The sequence below is a fragment of the Parasteatoda tepidariorum genome, chromosome 4 (assembly GCF_043381705.1).
Source record: "Parasteatoda tepidariorum isolate YZ-2023 chromosome 4, CAS_Ptep_4.0, whole genome shotgun sequence".
NCBI lineage: Eukaryota > Metazoa > Arthropoda > Arachnida > Araneae > Theridiidae > Parasteatoda > Parasteatoda tepidariorum.
In genome coordinates, this window is record NC_092207.1 from 16,009,943 (window position 1) to 16,033,716 (window position 23,774).

At 29.2% G+C, this 23,774-nt stretch overlaps 1 protein-coding gene across 1 annotated transcript in view; it reads left to right on the forward strand.

Annotated features, from left to right (window-relative positions):
• Positions 1-23,774, forward strand: part of LOC107453364 (uncharacterized) — a 43,510-nt gene that overhangs the window by 5,064 nt on the left and 14,672 nt on the right. Inside the window, exons 2-4 of the mRNA XM_043040537.2 lie at positions 1,824-1,931; positions 8,719-8,937; positions 13,207-13,473. Of these exons, the coding sequence (XP_042896471.1) occupies positions 1,824-1,931; positions 8,719-8,937; positions 13,207-13,473 (594 nt within the window). The remainder of the gene's footprint in view (positions 1-1,823; positions 1,932-8,718; positions 8,938-13,206; positions 13,474-23,774) is intronic.

Here is a 23,774-nt window from a genome sequence, read left to right on the forward strand (position 1 = left end):
TTATACTGATATATATATATATTGTTTTTTAGTTCTATATAAATTAAGCATTTCCGTAATTGCTCATAGTGAGTCAAGTGGTTGCGATGGATATAAAATCCACAATATTGAGACCAATGAAAGGATGGTTCCAATGTAGTCACTGGTTCCTTGCACACTTATAATGTCTACTTCCTAGACAAACTGGTATCCATCGATCTGAACGAGATGGACTTCCGCTGCCAGTGATAGAACCCCAGTCTTCCACATTAGAAGCTTTACCACATAAAAAGTACTTTAACCACAGTGGCATTTCTGCTCCAAATTAAGAATGCTGCTCCAAATTAAGAACAGGAAATCCGGTTGTTGTTGTTGTTGACATATGCTTGCTTAGGCAGAGGGGGTGCGATTACTCTTGTTTTCCAGTGGCGTCATCTATGGCCAAGAATTCGATTTCTGCCACATCAAATATCACACCCGCTTATAGGGCGAACCCATTCATACATCCATTCCATCATCCACAGATAATTTTGACCTGAATCAAAGAACGATTCAGTACCCCCAGAGGTAATGATTTGTTATGGGAACATGGAGGACTTCTGCGACTCGACAGATTTAACGTGCATAACAGGGCTGGAGAAACCTCAGAAACTTTACCCGTCCCCGAGGACGGCTTGTCCAACAATGTACCCGTCCTCCTTTGAAACTAACCCGTAGCTTCTAAATAAATTAAAATATAATTTTCTCTTATTTATTACAAACATTTATATAAATTGCACAATGAATTAATAGTTACTTGGATTACAAATACTAGGATTACATTATACAGTAATAAAAGAAATACTAGGTTGCTCAAGCCAATGATTTACAGAGGTTTCTGCACAGAAATCTGGAAAGGGTTTTCCATTTAGGTAGATGTTCATAATTGCATTTAACGCTTCTTGTTTCAGACCAGTACGCAATGTGCTTTTTTTTTTTTTTGTAAGTTCATTGGTGAAAAGCCCCTTTTGACCGCTGCAGTACTCCCAGACAGAGAAAACATCAATTCCACCATGCGCAGAATGTTCCTGTATTTCTAGATTAGAGATTCATTTCAGAAGTGAGGGGCTAGACTCTTATAATGTAATAAAACTTGAAAATATATCACGACCATTAACGGGAAACTGGCCGTCCGCGCGGACGTCGGATTCGAGAAATTCGCTGTCCGCTGGGAATTTTTAACCGCCGAGGACAGGTGGACGGGCTGTTTTTTGAGCCCTGGAGCATGAGTCACTTTACTACACGGGGAGTCTTCGGCAGGCGGGGTTCGAACACAGGAATTCTCGGACATGGGCCCAATGCCCTACCGACCAGGCTATCCCGGCCCTAGGAAATCCGGTAATTTCAATATGTTTAAACAGTCACTTAACATAATTTTTCATTTGCATAGTAAAACAGTCCGAATCAAACTCCGTTAAAAAGTACCGGAACTCTTGGTGCATGATCGATAAAATTAATATTTTCCGTGAAATACATTTTTACCGTTTTAAAACCGTAAAATTTACAGCAATAATTAGACTATGGTAATGCAATGATTTTACAATAAGTATTACCGTAAAAGACGCCTTTTTTTTGTTACGTAAAATTTTATTGTAAAACTGGATTTTATTTTTAAACACCCCGGGTGCCGGTACATTTTGAAGTACTTTTTTGCAGTATAAAAGTTAAGATTGTTTTATTCTGCATTTTATTCATATTCTGCATTTGTTCATATTCTGCATTTTATTGCCTCACAAGCAGAAATTGTCTGAATTTATTACAATAGATTCGTTATTTAACAATAATTAAATTTTCTTTCATTATAGGTGGTAATCCTGCTCCTTCTGTCCCATGGCGGCTGGAACGGACCCTCCGTTACTTTACTCTCATGTACTTCTGAATCCTCAAAACTCGTTCGAGATGTCGTCCAGAAGGTATACTTTTTAATTACGAAGTCGAATATATGAGAGTAATATTGTTGAGTACTATTTATTGTAAAATTTGCCAAAAATCAAAACCTTATTTTCCAGTGGGTGAAAATTAAAATATAACTAAAAGTCCTTAAACTAGAGGGAAAGTTTTAATCTTAAACTAAAACTATTATCTATCTAGTTGACAAAAAATTTTTTGAACTTAAGCATTTAAAAACTAAACGGCTTAAATATTTAAATAAAATATTGAAATTAAAAAATATCACCAATTTAACCATATTTTTTAACTAGAATAAAATAATTAAAATCAATGAAAAGACATTAAATTTTTGCATGTTTTTATAAACTCATATGAATAATTCAATGTAGAAAAAAATTGTCATAAATAAAAAAAAATAGAACACAAACTAGATTTCAATAGTCTCTGATCTAGTTTTGTTATGTATTTCTATATGTGAACACTAGGTTTCATTTTAGAAAAGCTGAAGTATTTCTTTATATAGACTATATGAATATTACCGTGTAAAAAATTCCGGGTCAAATTATTTATAAAATACTGTCACTTTGAGCATCGGTACTTTTCACCGTAACTTAATCCAAAGCTTTTTAAGTGTAGTTCGCGAAAATTTTCATTTACCTAAATATTTTATGTTTGGTTAGTTTTACATTTATACAAACTATTATTGAAAATCACTTTTGAAATCGCCATTGACTATTATTGAAAATCGAATTTAGATTTTAAAAAAACCCAAAATATACATAATTGTAATTTTTCCACTTATCTGGTAATGGTTTACGGGGAAATTTCAATTTTCAAAATTATAGATTTTGTTCCTACACATTTAATCAAAAAATATGATCATTTGCGAAATTTTATCACATTTTATAAAACAATATTTCCTTGTTAATTTTACCGCTGTTTTGACTGAATCTCTCTTCATGGTGGAAAATATAACATTATTGTACACTGAGAAAAAAAGTATTTTATTTTATTTTATTTTATTTTATTTTTTTATATTATATTTTATTTTATTTTATTTTATTTTATTTTATTTTATTTTATTTTATTTTATTATTTCATAACCGCCTTTGGACAGCCAACTCAATTGTTGGGTTTACGGCTACTAATGTTCAACTCAGCATCCTTGTAATTTTGAACCCAACCCAGAAGACAAGGGAACTCCTGGATCGAGTATTGGGAGAAATTTGCCTTCGAGGGGAACTTTTTGATGGAACTAACCAGCATTTACGTTAAATGGAGTGGTAAACCATGAAAACCGATAGAATTCGAATAATTTATTTTTTTTGCCTGAAATGTCATTACCTGATAGTACGGTAATCTTCTAAGAATTGTTTTTTTCTTCGTGTGATATTACAAAATATTCTGTGAATAGTTTAGTTTGATCATAATTGTCCCAACAATAATTTTTCGCTTTGCATCAGCCTGGCAATTTGAAAAATTTTTAGTAGGTAATTACTAAAGTTCATTTCAAAACATATAATTTATTACTTTTTAATTTGAATTTTGAGTAAAATAAACCTTGTATTGCATCAAAATTGTCTGCAATTTTAGTTAATTTTCTGCATGCTGATTTTTATTCGAAACTTTCATATTATTACTCATAGTGTGTTATTAAATTAAATTTTTTTACTGTTGCGTCATTAATAACTTTCGCATTGGATGTATGCCGAAAGAACAGCACATAAACATATAAATTAAGTTGAATAACTTATGTAATTCATATCTTAAAATAAGTGAAGAGTGCTACTTTGTCCATTAAGCTACGCTATATTTTATTTAAATTGTCTAAAGTCAGTTTTAATTGAGCTTTAATTAAACTACGGATGAAATAAGAATAAAAGTTTCAGTAATTATCATATTACTTATTTTAAAAATTGTTTTAATATACTTCCATATTGCATGATAGTGTTTTCATCATTTCACGATTACTTTTATTCTTTTATAACCCTCCGTGTTCTTTATTATCCTATTGAGCACGATATAATGAAACATTATTGTTTTTAAATTAAAATGAAAATTATTCATTTTTAAAATAACACTCCAAGTAGATCAGTTTGCATATTTTCGTATTGTGAATTATCGTTTTTGTAATCAGATGAATTACGTTTCTTAATAATATCAAATAATGCTAAATCTGAATAATAATTTTATAGTACTCCAAATAGATAATGTTAATGAAAAGTTTTCAAATAACATTGCAATTAACAACCTTAACAATAACCTTAAAAAACAACCTTGAGAAAAGTTTCATAAATTTTTCTATTAAAAATGCCAAGGAAACATTAAATTTATACTGGCATAATATTTTAGTGAAAAACATGAATTTAAAAATAACTATTGTTTCATCATATTTATGCCATTTTATTAATCTTTTTAAAACACAGTGGTTTTCGTTTTCACTTGAAATTATTGGTAGTAAAATATGACCTCTGTCAACGTTACTTTAATGTTAAAAAAAAAACACTTTAAACAAATAAATTTGCAGTTCTGAAGAATTTAAGACAAATTTTCTTCTTTCTTCTTATAGAATGTTTACAATGCACTGAACTTTTAAAATATTCGTAACTTTTTCTCTAACTAGCAGTTGTATTAAGAAGTATAAGTAAAAAAAAACAGGTTGTAGAGTTCCAATGGTAGAACTCTGAACTGTACAAAACAACTTCTTCAAACTAGTTTAAAGTAATCTTTCAACTTATCAAATTTACTTTAACGAAAAGCATTTTTTAAACCAAGTTCTTCAAAATATGAAACAAAATTTCAGATTATTTCTCATAAAATATGTACAGCATGCAAAGTTTTTAAAGCCACCTTAATATTTTCTTTAACTATATGCGGTACCAAGAAGTATGAGCTAAACAAAAATACAAAAAAGTTGGCAAGTAATTTATGTAAACCTCTACAGTGACCCAGAAAATTTCAACAAAATAATCAAAAGTAATTTTTATCTCCTTTTTCAATATTCTGCTCAGATCAAATTAAAACCCATTGACTAGAACTCACGCCATTTATGATTTGGCAAACAAACCAAATGGGACGCTTTTTATTTCATAAAGAGAAAATGAACAAAAGGAAAAAACGCATTTATTTATGTGAATGGGTTTGGCGTAGAAACGAACGCCAGCTTTGGCTTCTCACAAACGAACTAATTTTCCTTTACTTCCATTTACAGAGCAAGGACTCAATATGCATTTAAATGAAAATTCTCCCTGGAATGTTTTTCATGCAAATTCAATTTACCAATTCGTAGAAAAAACAGCGCCAAGAGTGAAATTATTTTTCTCTTACAATTGTGATTACAAACTGTTTATTTTTTAAGTTGCCAATGGTAATAAAAAGAACGCCAAGATAATACATATAGCTTTTTTAAATGACATTTCAGAAACGCATTTTAGAGTAAAATCTGCACTCATTTTATTTCTTCGGCTCAAAAATTGTGTTCCATAGATAATAGATTTAATTAAAAGGTTCACAGAAAATGACATTTTTTAGTGTTGAATTGCCTTTTTATGTCAATTCAATTTACTGGAAATATTAGTTTGTTTCTTTAAAACAACGTTTAAATGGAATTTAAGTTATAAAATACAACTTAAAATGACTGCAAAAAGAATTTTAATATTAACTTTTTACTTTTTTGATCATTCTTTATGTATAAAAGGAAATTCCAGTTTTAGTATTAATAAATATATTTATATACTCTTACTTTAAGCGATTTATTCCGTATTTTAAAGTTTCAGCATGTTAAGGCTCTAAATTTCCTTAATTAAACCTTTATTACTTTAAAGCATTTATTTTATCGAAATTTATATACATATTCAATTATGTATTCAAAATATTTTTATATTTTATTATATTGAACTTTATTTTTAATTATTGTTTTTCTTTTTTTTAAAAATATTACATTTCATATGCATTTTATAATGTAAAAAAAATAATAAATCTATTTCACGAATTTCAAAATAACAGTGAACGGATAAAATTTGAAAAAATTACTTTTCTCATAAATCAGTGAACAAAAATTATTTTCACTTACTTTTTACTGAATTAAATTTTTCCATTTTCTTGAAGATTCATAATGCATTTCAAAATTCTATCTTCATTTAATTTGAAATAAAATTTGAAATTGTTTTGATATTCTTGTTTTATTTTTATTTTTCGAGAAATTTCAAACTTTAGTTTTAAAAGAAGAAGAATTATATTTATGTTAATAATAATAATTATAAAATTTTAACAATAATAGTAATTACTGATATCATTATTACTATGGTAATTAAAATTATTATTATTATTATCATTATTATAGGAGTTAAAATTTTAATTAAAGCTATAATTATTATCTATTATCTATAATAAAACATGAAAGGTTTGTGTATCTGCCTGTGCATGTCTCTTATAACTTTTGAACCGTTCATTCTTTCTTTCTAAAATTTGAACAGTGACTCCAAGAGTCAATTTTAGATCTTGATTCTAAAATTCGTTCAAAATTTTAAATTAGGTTGTTCGAGAGTGTGGTTTGAAAAAGAAATTTTCCTCATAGGGCAAACGTTTGCTACTATTTTAAATTATATTACACACTATTCTATTTTTCAAAATATTTTAAGGATAACATCAGTGATATTTACTAGCTTATAGCTCTATTTGATTAAAAAAGGAGTTTATTCACGAACTTCAATGTTCAATTTATTCGTCATGTCAGATAAACTAAATAATCAAATTAAACTTGGTAGCATTGCTGGACTACGTCACTGAATTAGTATTCTTAAAGTTATATGAGCCATGTGTTTATTTTGTTTGCAGTAATTCTTTCGAAACGTGTTGCTATAAAAGTAAATAATTTGAAATCATCGCTAATTGAAATGAAAAAAAAAACATTCGTTATGCAATGAATGGCGAAATTAATGGGAATGGGACACTAAATCGTTCAGATGAAACTTTAAAAAAATCACCATACGATTCTTAATTAATTTAAGTAATGGATGCTTGTATTGTATTTAAAAAAATAATCTAAGTTAAAAAGAATTTAAGCTGTAAAGGTAAGTATTTGGGGTAGCTGTAAAAACGGACCATACTATTATTGGCTCCAATGATGTTTAAGGAATGTTACTAATATCCTCCAAAGTCCTCCAAGTTCCAGTAACAAATCAATATCTCTGGGAGGGTACTGAATTGGAGATTGATCATCTCTGGTTAAGATCAAAATCTGTGGATGAATGAATGGAGCATGATGGATTCTCGCTGTAAAATAGGCTGTGACGTGAGTGTGGCTGAAATCGTATTCTTGGTCATAAATGGAACCCCTGAAAAAACAAGAAACGCACCCTCTGCCTTTAAAATTCGCTTGATTTCAAGCATTCTTGCTGGTATTGGCAAATGTCATAAGTAACAACAGCGAGAAATAGCTCAAAAAAGCAAAAACTGAAATAAATATTACCGATCTTATGACTAAGCTATTAAGACTATAATTTCCAAATTGTAACCATTTGTATCAATGAAATTGGAAATTATTTTGAAATGAGGTGCCATTGCGGCAACCACTTTTTGAAGCTTCGTAACTCTCCCTGGATTGATATGTGCAAATAGGATGGTTAGAACTTCGAACTGCAAAACAGGAGGTCCTAGGTTCAAATATTGCTTGCAACTAACAAATATTTCACTTTATCTCACACACATTACTCTCTGTACATCACGCGCATTACTTTCAAAACTATGCATTTCGCTAAAAAATGAGTATATATTGTTTGAGTATATAATTTTATGTATTATTTTTTGAGTACATAATGTATGAGTATATAATTTGAAATACATTGGGTTTGTCGAATTCAACTATTACTTGCTTCGGAGCTATTTTGACACACTTTTCCTCGATTGTGAGAAATCGTTCCTTTTTACAATAAAATTCTCACATATCTGCTTTATACATATAAAAATTACCGACTGTGGAATTCCTGTTCAACAAATGAGGATTTAAAATGAACAAATGAAATAAAATAGCCTGAATTCGTCACCTAATTAATGGTAAAAAAAAAAAATTTTTTTTGAACTTGAAGGCAAAATAAGTTATTGACAAATAAAGTTTTATTAAAATATAAATTGTAAAGTACTTCCAAAGCACGCTAAAAAGGAATTCACAAAACCGATCTCTCAAACATGTGCACAGTTGTTAAATAGCTGATTCCCTTATCAGTAAATCGTAGTCTACTTGTCGTAACATGTGCAACTTACCTGACAGGTAAGAAAAATAGAATTGGTCACACATTTACAACAAATGGAATTAGGTTTATGAGCAAAATACATTTATTCGAAAAATATCTCAGACTTATATTCGTTAAAAATAATAATAATAATAATAATAATAATACGTACTGTAAATCAAAACAATGTAAAAAATTAGTTTTACGTATTCCATGACATTTTTCTGTAGTATTTAATAGTGGGGGGGGGCTTCTAATGATTGCGGATATTGCATTTGAAATTTTCAAGGAATGTTTTTAATGTTATTTTTATTTTCCAAGTTAAAAAGATCGCATTCCCTTTATACGATCTTTTTTAGTAAAAGAGCCCAGATTAATATAATCACAAAGATCGATCATATTAATATTGATCGCTAAATGTAAACATTTTTATTTATTTGGAAAGAGACAAAAAAAAATTTAGGAGCACTAAATAAATAGCGACAATAATAATTTTTAAAGAAATATTTATAATGGGTGTTTTTTTCCTTCTTATACTTGACAGAAGTTATTTTAACAGATATTTGATCTTTTTTTGCAGCGATTTCTTTCAGTTGTGGAACGATACAGAGTTTCCTTACCCCTTGAATGTCCCTTACATCCTAGACGAGATATGTTTTGGTGGTTACAGACTGAGCTGGAAGCAACAAAAATCGAAGGAGAAGAGACTTGGAACTGTCCCGTGTGTGGACAGAAATTTCGCTGCGAAAACACATTCGCAACACATTGGGACTCCTCTCACTCCAGAAGCATGGGAATGGTAAACTCTTTAAAATTAAATATACCTGTTATTGTGATATATTACCTGTTATTAAATATACTCGTTATTGTGATATTCTATATAATATACCTGTTATTGTGTTAAATATACCTGTTATGTTATTGTGATAAAAGTACTTTTATACGAATGAAAAACCTTGAACAATATAGTGACTGTGATGCCACAATTGGCATTACATATTTATTTCCTATCCTTTAAAATATATAATTAATTACTTAAGTTTATTTTATTAATCGAATTATATTTAAAATAAATCAAAGACTTAAACTTTTAAGGCGAATATAAAATATTTATTCTTTTTTTTATCAATCAATGTAACGGATACTTTTTATTTCAATACTAATGCAGACTCATGCGCCTAATCGAAAACCAAAATCTATTTATAACCTTTTAATTCTAAATTTCTAACCGCAAAAATGTTTCAGTTGTATGATTGTAATATTTCTCATAAATTTGTTGGCGACTCGTGATCGCCAAGGTATTTTTTAAACCCAATATTGATATGCGAGGTTGCCTTTGTTTTGGCTATGTTATATTTTAATAAATCGCCAACTCTGGATCTAACATCCAACTCTGGATCTTCTCCTGTGTCCGTTTTGGCTTTTGAATAGGCAGGTCATGTGACCTTGTCTTCCATGGCCAGTTCTTGTTAATATTATTATGCAAAATTTATTCAACTGAAATTCTTATGGATAATATTTATATCTTGTATCTCGAACTCTACAAATAGATTAAATAAAAGCTTTATATTAGTTATGATCCGGTTCTCATTTGCAAGTGTTATTTTCATCACAATCTTCAATTAGTCAAGAATACCATATAAAATTTCAACAACACACTGACTATTCCATCTTAACAGTAACAGCCCTACTTAAAAAGAAAATTTTTGCTAACTATAACTCATTATTGTTTCCAAAAATGTATTTTCAATTCTACTAGATGGCAGCTCAATACCCAGAAATATCCTATTTTCCATACGATCGTGGTAGTGTTTGACCGAAAAAGCTTTTAAAAAGCATGCCGATTGCTTTAAAAACAAATTAGTTTATTACTTTACGTCCTCATTCTCTTCAAAACAAATTTTAAATCTTCGAATTTATATTAAGACTGCTCATTTCGTCAAGCTGTAAGGAATAACTATAGCTAGCCGACATTTTAAACATTACAAACAAAATGTCTCCTATTTCATTTTATANAATGCGTAAAAGTTGGCAGTTATGTATATATATATATATGTATATATAGTTACTAATGTTCATTACTACTAACATGTACAGCTTCATGCTCTAAAAACCTTTATTGGAATAGTTAACTCACTATTAAACGTATAGAAATCTGAAGAAAAAAAATGATTTATAACAAAACTCGGAGAAGCATAAAATTTGTTCTTGAATCGTGGCTATCATCTGTAATCAAAGTCTAGAGCTATTTTGGGTTTATTAATAAAATGTATGAATGTCATGCAAAAGTTAAAACATAAAATGTAAAATTAATCTGATTATATCAGTTGTTTATGGTAAAAATATTCGAAAAAATTATTAGTAAAAGAGGAACAATAATTAAAATTCGTTGATTTTTGTATTTTTTTATTTATTTTTTTTTTTTTTGATCAGATTACTTTATTCCTTAAACCTACAAATAATTGCGAACAATTTTTAAAATTTTGAAAAGTTCTGGATTCTACGTTGTTTTTTTTTTTGTTTTTTTCAAATATGTCTAGATCTTGCTTAAAAAGTTTCCAAGTTGTATGATATAACAACTTATTAAGCTATGGATAGTTCTCTATCTTTCATAACTTTATTAGAATTTTTAGCGATTATACTCTTTGAATCGTTATAACTCTCTTTTCAATAATTTATTACTTTAATCTAATCAAACAAATTCCAATAAAGCCTTTTTTAGAAATCAATTAAAAAACTTAATTGAATGAATGAAAAAGTATCAAACAAAATTTAAATTCGAACGTACATTTTTTTTCAACAGAATTTACATTTGTACAATTAAACACAATAGTACAATTTTTCAAAAAACGAAAAAGGAATAGTAATCGAATCAATTGTATTTGACAACACATTGAGAATTTTATTACAACATGGTTCGGATCAATCAAATGACTCTTGCTCAATCCCAATCAAAAAAATCTCTTGCATGGTTATGTTATATCCTATGGATATACGAGTTGATCCACTAGATCATGCGATTTAAGATTGAATAACGTATTTTCGGTTGCAAAGGTCTTTTGATGCCATTTAGATTAAGCGAATTATCCCTCCAGATTTTATATTTTTTTAATCGGCGTAGAGCAACCGACTCTATAGTGAGTTTACGACTAACAATGATCAACTCTGCAGCCTTGTAATTCTGATTCCAACCCAGAAGACAAGGGAAAAACTTCTGGATCAAGTATTGGGATTAACTAACCTATATTTGCGTTACGTAGATAGAAAAACCATGAAAATCTCCCGTGGTTGGCCCGACGGCAAGGGTCTTTAAACACATGATCCGTCTAACGCTAAGAGATATTATAAGTTCGAGCTGTGATCGGTGCAAGCCGGGAGCAGAATTCGTATCTACCAACTAATGCTGGATTTGAACCTGGGTCACCACTGAACAGACGAACGCTCTATCTCTCTATCAGTCGTGGCTCTATACCTCTAGAATGTGCAATTTAAAGGTGCAGTGTCAATAAAAGATGTCGAGGGTATTTTATTTTATTTTAAAGCCATCGTTGAACAGATGATCCAATTTTTGGATATACGACTGCGAATGTTGAACTCCGTAGCCTTGTAATTTTGAACCCAATTCAGAAGACAAGGGAACACCTGGATGAAGTATTGGGAGAAATTTTGGCCTTCATGGAGGACTTTTTTTGGATGGAACTAACCCGCATTTGCATTATACGGAGAGGAAAACCATGAAAACCTTCTACTGTTACGCCGACGGCAAGGGGACTCTAACCCATGATCCGTCTACCACTGAAGATATTTTATGTCAGCACTGCGGTCCGGGTGCGGGATTCGTATCGACCAGCCTCTGCCGAGATTTGAACTATCTTATTCTGTATGTCAATAAAACCACAAATATCCAAGCTTTGAAAGAGGTTATTGGGTACTGTTACTGTAATATAACTAAGATGGAACCAGAATTGTACCAAATTGTAATTGAAAATTTTCTTGCAAGAAACTCAAAAGAGAGAGCAAAGTAAAGACGGAATTGCATTTTATTTTTCCCTCCAGTTAATACATTCTTTTTTCAAGCTATGATAAAGTCTTAGCATTGTAAAATACTTTTTTTTTTAAAAATTATTCTCTCTTGAGCAGTAATGGCACAGGGGATAGAGTGTTCTCCTTTCAGTGAGGTGAACCGGGTTCAAATCCCGGCGATGGTTTGTCGACATGAATTCCGCATCTGACTTGCACCAATCACAGTGCTAACGTAAAATATCCTTAGTGGTAGGCGGATCATGGGCAAGAGTTCCCTTGCCGCTAGGCTAACCAGGTGAGTTTTTCATGGTTTTCCTCTGCATTTATCGCAAATGCTGGTTAGTTCCATCAAAAAGTCCTCAGTGGAGGCAGATTTATCCCAATACTTGCCCTTGCTTTCTGGATTGGGTTTAAAATTACAAGGCTAAAGGCGTTGAGCATAAGTAATCGTAAACCCAAAAAATTAGGTCGACTGTTCAACGACGGTTACAAAATAAAATAAATAAATTATTCTCACTTATTGAGATATTCCTGCTCCAAACTCTGGCAGCTTCGTAACAAAATAAACGAAAGAGAATAATTTCGTTACGAAATAAAAAAAATCAATGGAAACGTTACATTATTTTTTTTTACAACAATGACAATGAAATGTTTATTTTTTTGTAACAATGTTAAAAAAATAATAATGAAACATTACATTTTTATTTCTTGCAACAATGTCAATGACGATGAAACGTTTTTACTTTTTGCAACAATGTCAATGACGATGAAATGTTACGTTTTTATTTTTTAACAATGTTTAAAAAATAAAACTGAAACGCTACATTTTTGCACTTTTTCGTATTAGTAGATTTTTAAATTAAGTTTTAAAGCTTTACAAAAATCAACAAGGGTGTCGATTCCTCCCAGAAGAATGCTAAAAAAAATTTTTTGCGATTAACTCTCGCTTTTTTTTCTGCCTAGGCAATATTCGATTTCACTCAGCCATAAAAAAAAGTAATTAATGCAATTTTAAATTATAATTGAATTTGAAATGCGTTTGCAGGCGGAAGAGACAGTGTGCCTTGATGACTACTGTGATGTCTTCAGATGTGATGTACTCAAAAGACGAGTCCTGAGACAAAGACAAGAAGATGAAGATAGTATAAAGAAGATCTCGTCTTTTCAGCCCTCTTCCCTCAACCTGTACTCCTTATCAATCTTCAAAAACGAGCATGCGCATTCCAAGCTTAGTGAAGACGATGAAGAAGTCAAGAAAATGAAAAAACTCTGCAAATCTGATGAGATGAAAAGGAGACATACTAAATGCAGGGTAAGTGAGAAAATAAAAATCCTTAATATAACAGCTTTCAAATATAATCACTCACAATAAATAGTTCAGTGAGATCATTGGCTTTCGATTCATCATTAAAAAAGTAACAGCATCACAATTCATACCAAAGTAGTGTGATAGTAGACAGCTTTTATTAGTTACTTTCACTTAAAATAGAGAGATTTTGCATAAAGTCTGTCTTATCGTAACGCTAGGCTTATTTTCTACCACTTAGATACTCGATGATGTTTTAGGAAACTTACGCGCATGCGCTGAGGGGAAACTGTAAGCCTTTGCAAAATATCTCTGATAAGAATAAGGCAAACATAACTTCCTCAGATAATGAGAAATAGAAGTGTTACTTTATTTAACTTGGTGATATTTTGTACTCTCAAGTACTTCAAGTACTGATCTGAAATTCACTATAGAGATTACTTTACGGCTGGAAATAATATGACTATTTCCAGCTGATAACAGTCCCATTCTCAAGGGGATTTTTTGTTACCAGTGGTATAATGGTAGTAATGTGGTCAGCACTGCGCAGTTTTGAAAGATAGGTTGTTAAAAATGACTACTTTTTAATCTGAATATGACTCCCATTTTTAAAAACAATAGCTAAATAGCAGTGTAAAATAATGCTTTAATTTAATCATAATTTTCCTTTATGTAGTGATATAACCAAATATGCTACTAAATTTTACAATTATTTTGAAATTGTATTTAGATATATTTTGAGAGAGAGATTTTTACCACAAAAGTTGGAAAAATAGCTGTATTTTATTAAGAGAGGAAAAAAAAAAGAAAATAGCTCATACTTTAAAGCTAAAATAAACAGAAAATAACAACAATAAAAATTAATAAATAAACATTTTTTTCTGCAAATGAATACAGATGAAGTTTCTAATCGTTTTTTGCATTTATACATGTACTAAAAAGCCAGCTTAGGTCTTTATTAATAATCACTATCGTTCTTAGAAAGTGATATTCAGATTATTATTTACTTGAGAAATTTTTAATCGCTTAAAACAAAAACACTCATTATTTCATAGAAATAAATAATTTCTTTAATTTTAATTACGTGTTTTTCTACATTTCATTAATTTTCGGTTTTTCATAAAACTTGGGCGACCAAAATTAAAAATGAAGCAAAGTTTTAATTTTCAGAATAATACCCTAATCCATGTTTGCACAGCGTCTCATTGGCTGATTTCTTTGAAAAAGTACTCTTTTAGCTACATAAAACATAAAAATTAATTTAATTTATTCCAGATTCTCTTGCAGTTATTTTTTTTCCAAACTTATTTGTATACTTTAGAACATTATACTAAATCTGAAAAAAAAATAATGCTTTGAACCGAAACCATGAGTTGATAATTTTTAAACGAAACGTATTAGTAAAAATAATTGTATAAATAATAACTGTAACTAAATATAAAATCTGCCAGATTCATTTTCGCTCTTCTCAGCATTTTTACTAAAAAATGAAATATGATATAAAATCAACACAGAGAATTCTTTCAGTTTTATAAAGCTATCAAACAAATGAAATAAGTTCTCAATTGATCAAACTGCAAAGAAAAAAATCGATGTTTTAAAGGGATTTACTTTTACGATGTCTCTTTCTGTATTTAAGTCTTCTCTTTTACACTCTTAAAAGAAGGAAAAGATAAAAAAAAAACTATATAAATGTACTGTAACAAATAACACTGTAAAATGCAGTACAGTTTCTGAAAGAGAGATGTTACAACGCATTAAAAAAGAAGTGTATAAAACAGATTTCCCTCTGTTTTCCCCTTTTTATTTTTATGTTTCTTACTTTAGTCCCTAAAAATGAAAACTTTCAGCGCCTTTCTAAAACTAATCTGACATTTTTTGATTGATGATGTTAAGCAGGGGATGGGGATTGTTAAAAAGGATAGGGGGGAAAAAAGAAGAAGAAAAAAGGATGCAAGGGATAAAGATAAATACCTCTTAGTTTTCCTGTAAATGTTAGAAGCACTCTTTTTCCCAAAGCTCTGCATTGATTTCTTCTCTACTCTTGATTGTTCCCCTAAGAGATGATTTTTCATTGGCAAAATACCGCGCGCTGGCAAGTTGTCCTGAAAGCGCTCTTAATAAGCACTTATAAAGCTTATGCAGAGGGTGCTTGTCTGAAAGTCAATTTGAGATATTTCTGCTAGAATGGTAAAAAGCGATCGTCTTTCAGACTTTTTGGGGGGTCGTCAAAAAATGCTTTCGAATTAAAGGAATAGAATATATCTAATCTCTCACTTGGTTTGATATTTAAAAAAATGCATAAGTTCGAAGAAATACATAATAACGGAAAACTATTATCTCTAATTTCGTATAATAATTTATATGTTTAATTTGCTAATAATTTGTTTAATTTGTTGATAATTGTAATTTTCTTTTGATGTTTATAATAGTGTACTTGGTTATTTCGTATAATTTGTTAATCATTTGCTGATTTCTTAAAATTTGTTAAAATTTTGGCAATAAAAAATAGAAAAATAATTTAAAATGATTATGAGAAATTATGATGAATGGTTTCGTATAATTTGTTAATCATTTGCTGATTTCTTTAAAAAATTTAATATTTCGGAAAGAAAAATAGAAAAATAATTTAAAATAATTATGAGAAATTATGATGAATGGTTTCGTATAATTTGTTAATCATTTGCTGATTTCTTAAAATTTGTTAATATTTTGACAAGAAAAAATAGAAAAATAATTTAAAATAATTATGAGAAATTATGATGAATAGTTTCGTATAATTTGTTAAACATTTGCTGATTTCTTAAAATTTGTTAATATTTTGACAAGAAAAAATAGAAAAATAATTTAAAATAATTAATTATGAGAAATTATGATCAATGGTTTCGTATAATTTGTTAATCATTTGCTGATTTCTTAAAATTTGTTAATATTTTGAAAAGAAAAAATAGAAAAATAATTATTTAAAATAATTAATTATGAGATATTATAATCAATGGTTTCGTTCAATTTGTTAAAATTAAAACTCTATAATCTATCAAAATGAGGACTTAAATTAAGAAAAAATAATTTATAACAAAAAATTATGATAATTGATTTGGTATAATTCGCTAATAATATTGTCTGTTAGTTAAGACTATAGAATTGAATTTTTTCAATTTAAAATTGTTAGAAGTTAGAAATCACTTACGTAGAATTCTTTAATTACTTAGTTTTATAATTAATGCATTAGTTATCAAATGAAGATTAGTTTTCTAGTCATTTGATAACTGAATGTTTAACCTCAATCAATATCAAAATTATTTAAGTTAGGAGATATATTTTATAAAGTAAAAATAACATAGAGAAAAAGATTCTGGTGAAATTACTGTACCGTGTTGCAATAATATTTCTGGTAAAAAAAAATTTAAAAAGAAACATAACCTTGGTTAAAGAAAAAGTACAAACTGGAAAGTAAATTTAATCGAATAAATGATTTTTTATGCCATGCTCTGAAATATCATGATGAAATAACCAAAATTTATCACATGTAATAAATGAATACCTTATTGTCCATTTAACTAGAATCATTACCAACGAGCTTCGAAAAAAATTACCGAGCTTTTTAGTATTTTCTTAGAGCCAGAAGCATTATAAATTTTTCCATATTCTAGTAATTTTGATCAAATCTCTTTTTTTTCGGTGTAGGAATATAATTTCGTTAATTTTATAATTTTTTCATTTTTCAATTGAAACTCTATCTTTACCATGATTCAATGTAAAAATTGTAAGCAGTATAAATTATTTTATAATTAATAATTTTGTATAATTTTTAAGGTCTCTGTAATTTCTTAGGTTTTTTTTATCTAAATAACTTGAATAACTAAATATAATATTTTAAAAATTGTAATTGTTTTGGGTATTCATTACCTACGCAAGTATTCCGTAATTGCAGATGTGCAATTCCTCTGTCTCAAAAAAAAACTTAAAAAATGAACTAGAAAGATTTTAATTTGGAAAAGATATTTTATAGTACATATGCGAAAAAAATATATTTTAAAATTAATATTTTGATAAGCATTGTTGCAACAAATAATTTAAAGAAAGTGAATGAAGTAAAGGTACTTAAACTAAAGTTCGCAAAGGAAATTTTTAAAACGTAAGGAGGATGCTCAGTGGTATAAAGATAAAGGAAAAATTAAAATTTTAAAAAAATAAATACTATCTTTAGATTATAAGACGGCAATACTGTAGTATTTAAATTAAAATTCAGAAGAAAAATCAGAATTCTTTTACAAAAGTATATTGTACTAGACACTATTCATCACATTTGGCTATTAATATTGTTGGAAAAAAAATATTTTATTCTTCTATCATCTAATTAAGTTTTATTTTTAAAAAAGTCAATACCTCTGTAGTTGTATTAAATTTTTTAAAATAATTTCATTGATTGTTGTTTTCTTTATCTCCCTACCATAAATCAGAAGTTCTCAAAAGTTGCTCTGAGGAACCCCAAGTATTCCCTAACAGTTTTACTAGGGTTCCGAAATTTAAGAGATTTTTTAAGCCTGTGCCGATTTTTTAAAACTGTAATTATATTTATATTCAATCATTACTTATTTAATATTTGGGTTGAATTTGAAAATAAGTCATGTAAGTAATCAGTAAGAAAGAAAATATTATATTTAAAAAAATCGCTTTAATTGATTTAGTATTTCCCATCAAACAATGCGAGGAAAATAACTAAACTCAACAATGTGTTTCTCTAATAACCATTCTAAAAGTTTACAACAGTTATTTTTCATTTTCATTTCAAATGAAATTATAACTCAGTTTGTTTTATTCATTTTCTATTTATGCATACATCAAAAACAATTAATTCAGAATTAGACAAAACGCCTCTCTAGATTCGTGAATTCAACTGTCCAGCATATCACCTAATTTTAAAACAGATGATAAAACTGTTAAGACTGGCTGTTGTTAAGACTATACTGATAAGGCAAGAAAAGAAAGAATTTTATTCCTCACAAAAAATTTTGCAGAATGCTTAGTATTGTTTCTTTTATAAATATGTTTATAATTGCTATATAACTTTATTTATTACAACGGTGCTTCCCAAAAAAGATGGTTAATCAGTTAGGGTTCCATAGCTAAAAATTTTGAAAACAACTGTTATAGGTTATCTTTTCCACGTTGGTTTGATATCCCACATCTGATTAATATTTTTTTTCTCCAAACAAACACAAATTATAATAATATACTTAACTCGACAAGTTGGACTTTTAACTCGTCATCAATTTAAATTTTGAATCATTTTAAAAAAATATCAATTTGTCAACGATCCCTTAACGGCTTTTTGTTTTAAAGATTCCAACAATAACGAGAACGTAAAATCCAATGAGGAGAAGGTGGTAGGACACCCGAAATGTCTGGTGTATTTCCCGATCATCGAAGCACAAATGGCGTTTAAATTATTCTTTTCATCAAGGAATTCCGAAATGCTCTTTCTCTTCATTTTCCTCCAATAAAAAAGTAGAAATAAGAAAATGATTCGATGCCACTTGAGGTTTGAAAGTCGCTCCACTAAAATACTAAAAGGAATCGATTTCAAGTAAGAAAAGAATCGTATTTATTTGCGATTTCGGTAACAAAATCATTACTGATGCTTTTAAGTCAGGCAAAATCGCTTCTTTTTCTTTCCTCTAAATCCTTTGAAATCGCCAACATTGAGATGTTTTTGTGACATAAATTGTTGCTTTATGAGTACAATCGAGAACACTTAGTTGAAACAGATTTGAGATTTCGAACATAAAAGAATATTCGAGAATAACAAATATCAGTGGTAATGAAAGTTGGAATTTTTTATGGAAAAAAGAAACCTTATTTTATGGATAGTGCTAAATAGCTTGAGAATTGTGAACTGGATCATTAAAATTGAGAAAGCGTAACATCTTAAGATATTTTTCAATAATGACACAAAAGCGGTGTTTTTTTTCTTTCTACAATATCGAAAAGCGTGAGCTTTTGAATGACTTGTTTTTATTTAAAAAATCTTAAATTTAAATATAATCTGGTGAAATTTATTTTTTGTAAGTATGGTAACCGGAAAAAATGTCTAATCATAATTAAAAAATTTAAAATGAATGGATTGCAATATTGTCCTAGCTTCCTATGATAACCAGCTTGTTTAAAATTCCAGCTGGCTAAACTTTTATAGCACGTCCTAATTTACAAGCCAATTAGAGTTTCTTAAAAAAGTTTGTTTTTTAATTTTATTTACTTAAGGCTTAACAACTATGATCCTTTTGTTTTGCATTACAATCACTGTTTTTTATATCTATTGTAATACAGAATTTATGGTAAAGCAGTTATAAAGTTGAAAAATTAAAAAAAAAATTCTTAAGGATGCTTTAAATCAAACTGGTCCTTTTGCCATTAAATTCTACAACTATTTGAATCATGAAGTAGAATCTAGTTAAAAGGCGTGGTCAGTGACAAAGATGGTAAAGATTTAATGAACACTTTGATAAAATTTTATATAAAAGAGCTTATCTGCTGAGTTAAAAACAGCGTAATTTTCTTTCATTCAAATTAAGGAATAGACTGTAATGTAAATTAATAACTTTCAGCTGAACTTTGCTAAAATTTGTGTGGAGGAGGTCAATGTTAAAAATTCCGGATTATATTATGACAAAAAGCAGTGGTCAGAAAAACTACATTACTTTTGTTTTTAATGTGGGGACTACAAGCTACTTTGGAATTGCAGTAATTACTTCACTATTTTTAGGAGACGAACTTTGCTGGAGAATTAATGTACACCTATGTTCAAAGTAGTTGAGGTAAAATTGAAAAAATTGAGACACAATATTTTAGGATAAAAATGGATTTTACAGATAATGCACCGGTAATGCCGGTATTTTATATCGTAATTTATTCCTTAATTTTTTGCAGTACAATTTCATTTTTGTCTGACTTATTTTGCTTTCTTTAAACTAATTAATGGAAGGGGTGCAGAATTTAACGAATCAAAACTGGAATTGGCTACACAACACTAAATATACTCATGGACAAAAAAATTGCGCACCAAGAAGGAGTCGTCAAAATGGAGCGAAATTTTACATACGTAATGACTACTTTGATATAAGTAAATGATTAGAAAATCAAAGAAAAACAATAATCTTTGATTTTCTAATCATTTACTTACATCAAAGTAGTCATTACGTATGTAAAATTTCGCTTCATTTTGACGACTCCTTCTTGGGGCGCTAATTTTTTTGTCCATGAGTGTATAAAGGGCACTAAAATTACACTGAACCAAAATTACCTAAATAAATCAAACCCACTGAATGGCTCAAAGTGATAGTAGGTTTATAACAAACAATGAGTATCATGAATAAGAATAAATAATAATAAGTAACAAACTACAATAATTAATAAATGAGGTGAACCGAGTACGAATTCCACCGATATCTGGTCGATTCGAATTCCGCACCCGGCTCGCACCGACCACAGTGCTGACGTAAAATATCCTCAGTAGTAGGTGGATTATGGGTTAGAGTGCCCTTGTCGCCAGTTTAGCCATGGGAGTTTTTCGTTGTTTTCCTCTCCCTGTAACGCAGATGAGTATAAGTTCCATCAAAAAGTCTTTCACGACGGCACATTTCTCCCAATACTTGATCCAGGAGTTCCCTTGTCTTCTGGATTTGGTTCAAAATTAAGAGACTACGGAGTTGAGCATTAATAGCCGTATACCCGAAATTGGGTCGGCTGTTCAGTGACTGTTATGAAATAAAAATTAATAACTGAGCAATAATTAATAACTTTTTTAAAAAACATTAAAAACAATTGTAAATTCGATTCAGATAAAGTATTACACTCTTCTTTTAATTTGCACATTAGAAAAAGTTGTTTTTGAACATTAGAACGTCTGCGTAATTCTGTTTTCCATTTCTACTTATTCAATTTTCAATATTTTTCTTTTTCAATTATCTTTCATGCCCCAGCAACTATTTCGTACATACTAAAACCAATTAATTAAACACTTCGTTGATAAACGTTAGAGCATTTCCAGCCTCTTCTGTGCATGTTAATAAGAAAGAAGAAAAAAAAATAAGAGCGATTATAAAAATATTTTTTTTCCTCCGTCGACTAAGGAGAAAATGAAAAAAATATATAATTGCTTAACTGTTCTTTATTTTCTTTTTTTTTTTCCATAACTCGTTTCTTCTTTAGGATATGAGGTTCATTAATTTTGAAGAAAATTAACTTTAATAGGAGAACTAAGCCAGAAAATATCACAAAAATGTAAAATGCGAGCCATTTTTTTTTCGTTCTTCTTCCAAAGTTTCTTACATTATTCAGTGATTAGCAAACGAACAATTTCACTAATTAACGTTATGGGCGATGTAGAATCCAGCTGCCTCTTGCCCACGGGGAAATTTTTTTATGCCCGGCTTTAATCCCTGACTATTTTTTCCCGGGTAATTTTTTTCCTCCATTGTAATTGCGTAATTTTTTTTCAGCTTTAAATGTTGCAATTAATCATTTTTTGTGATGATTAATTCTCATTGTGCTTTACTACTGCGTCGTTAGGCCGGGGCTAGGCTTAGTAAAAAAAAACTGAACTATTTTTATAACCTTACCCTGGAGATATAAAAACAGTTACATGTCAGGGCAAATTTATGCTTCATCGTCCGGGTACGTTAATTTTTTTTCCGTATTTCGGGGTATTATTTTTATTACCCTAGAGAAGCTGATTAAGAATACTATGAATAATTAAAATTAATGGATGTACTCGACTTTTGTGCTTAACAAAGAAAAATTCTAGTTTTTAAGTTTCATGCTTCAGGGCTTAATTTTTTTTCTTATATTTATCATCGAGTGCTCATATTTAATTATAAAAAATTAAAAAGTGTTTTTCAACGTAAATGATTGATGTTTAATTTTAAGGAATTAAATTAAACACTTAATACCGCTCTAAATTCCAAATCCCTTAATCAAAATAGGAAATAATTAATTATCTAAAGATTTAATTTTCTTTAATTTCATCTCATTAAATATTTTTATTAATGTAAAATTTCTGAATAAAAGTTATATTAAGAAATTATTTTTAATTTTTAAATTACCAGCATTTATGCAAAAGATATATTTTCGCTACGCTTTAATAAAAGTTCAGAATACTTCAATACACTTTTATTTCGAAATAAACTTTATTCATAATTTCATTTTTCATTAATCAATTTTTGATAACTAGACAACTAATTTTTCAGTCAAGCTAAATAAATTTATATTAAATGGTGAAAAATTAATTGAAAAATTTTATATTACTAGTGGGCTGCACCCCCTGCTCACTAACGCCCGCCAACCCCCGAAAATTGCTACGCAATCTTATACCAAGCTCACTTCGCTCGCTACTAACTTAGGTACATTGCAAATACACAAAATTCTAAGAATTCAAAACAATCATTCAAATCCATATAACAACATTTTATTTTTAAAAAAAATTACGTCTTTTTAGTAAATACTAAGTCATTAAAATAAATTTGAATTCAAACATGTAATTCGTTAAACCTATTAGAAATGTGCTATAATATAAAATCTTAAAGCGTAACAGCACGACTGAGACTCATTTTTCAATGAATAACTAATAACAATAATAAAACAAATAAATTCGTGATATAAATCAAAAATCGTCAAATAAATTCGTAATATATAAATTCGTGAATAAAGCACTCACTAAAATAGAAATCTATCGACAAAGACCATTCACTTCTGCCTAGTTTAAGGTAATTTCAGTTTCCGTTTTTAAAAGCGCTATATGTTGCTAGATTTGAGCTTGATTTGGCGTGTGACATTTTTAGCTGCTATCATTGGTCGATATTCTAGCGTTGCCATTCGGGGAGTTGTAATGAGGCTTTTTTTTTGTCGCCGTGTAAGAGAAATATATATAGAGATTTTTATACTGGCATTGAACAGCCGACGGAGTTTACGATTCTCATTGTTCAGCTCCGTAGCCTTGTAATTTTGAACCCATCCCAGAAGACATGAGAAATTCTGGATAAAGCATTGGGACAAAGCCTTCACGGATGACTTTTTGATGGAACTAAACCAAGTTGGCTTTGCGTAGAGATGAAAACCATGAATCTCTCCCCCCATGATTAGCCCGCTAGGAAGGGGATTCTAATCCATGATCCGTCTACTACAGAGGATATTTTACGTCGCAACTAATTGAAAAATTGAAGAAAAAGAAATCTTCAGTTAAAGCTTTCTGTTTTCTTTCAAAAAGCTTGAAATATTATTTTAGTTTAAAATATAACGGTAATTTCGCA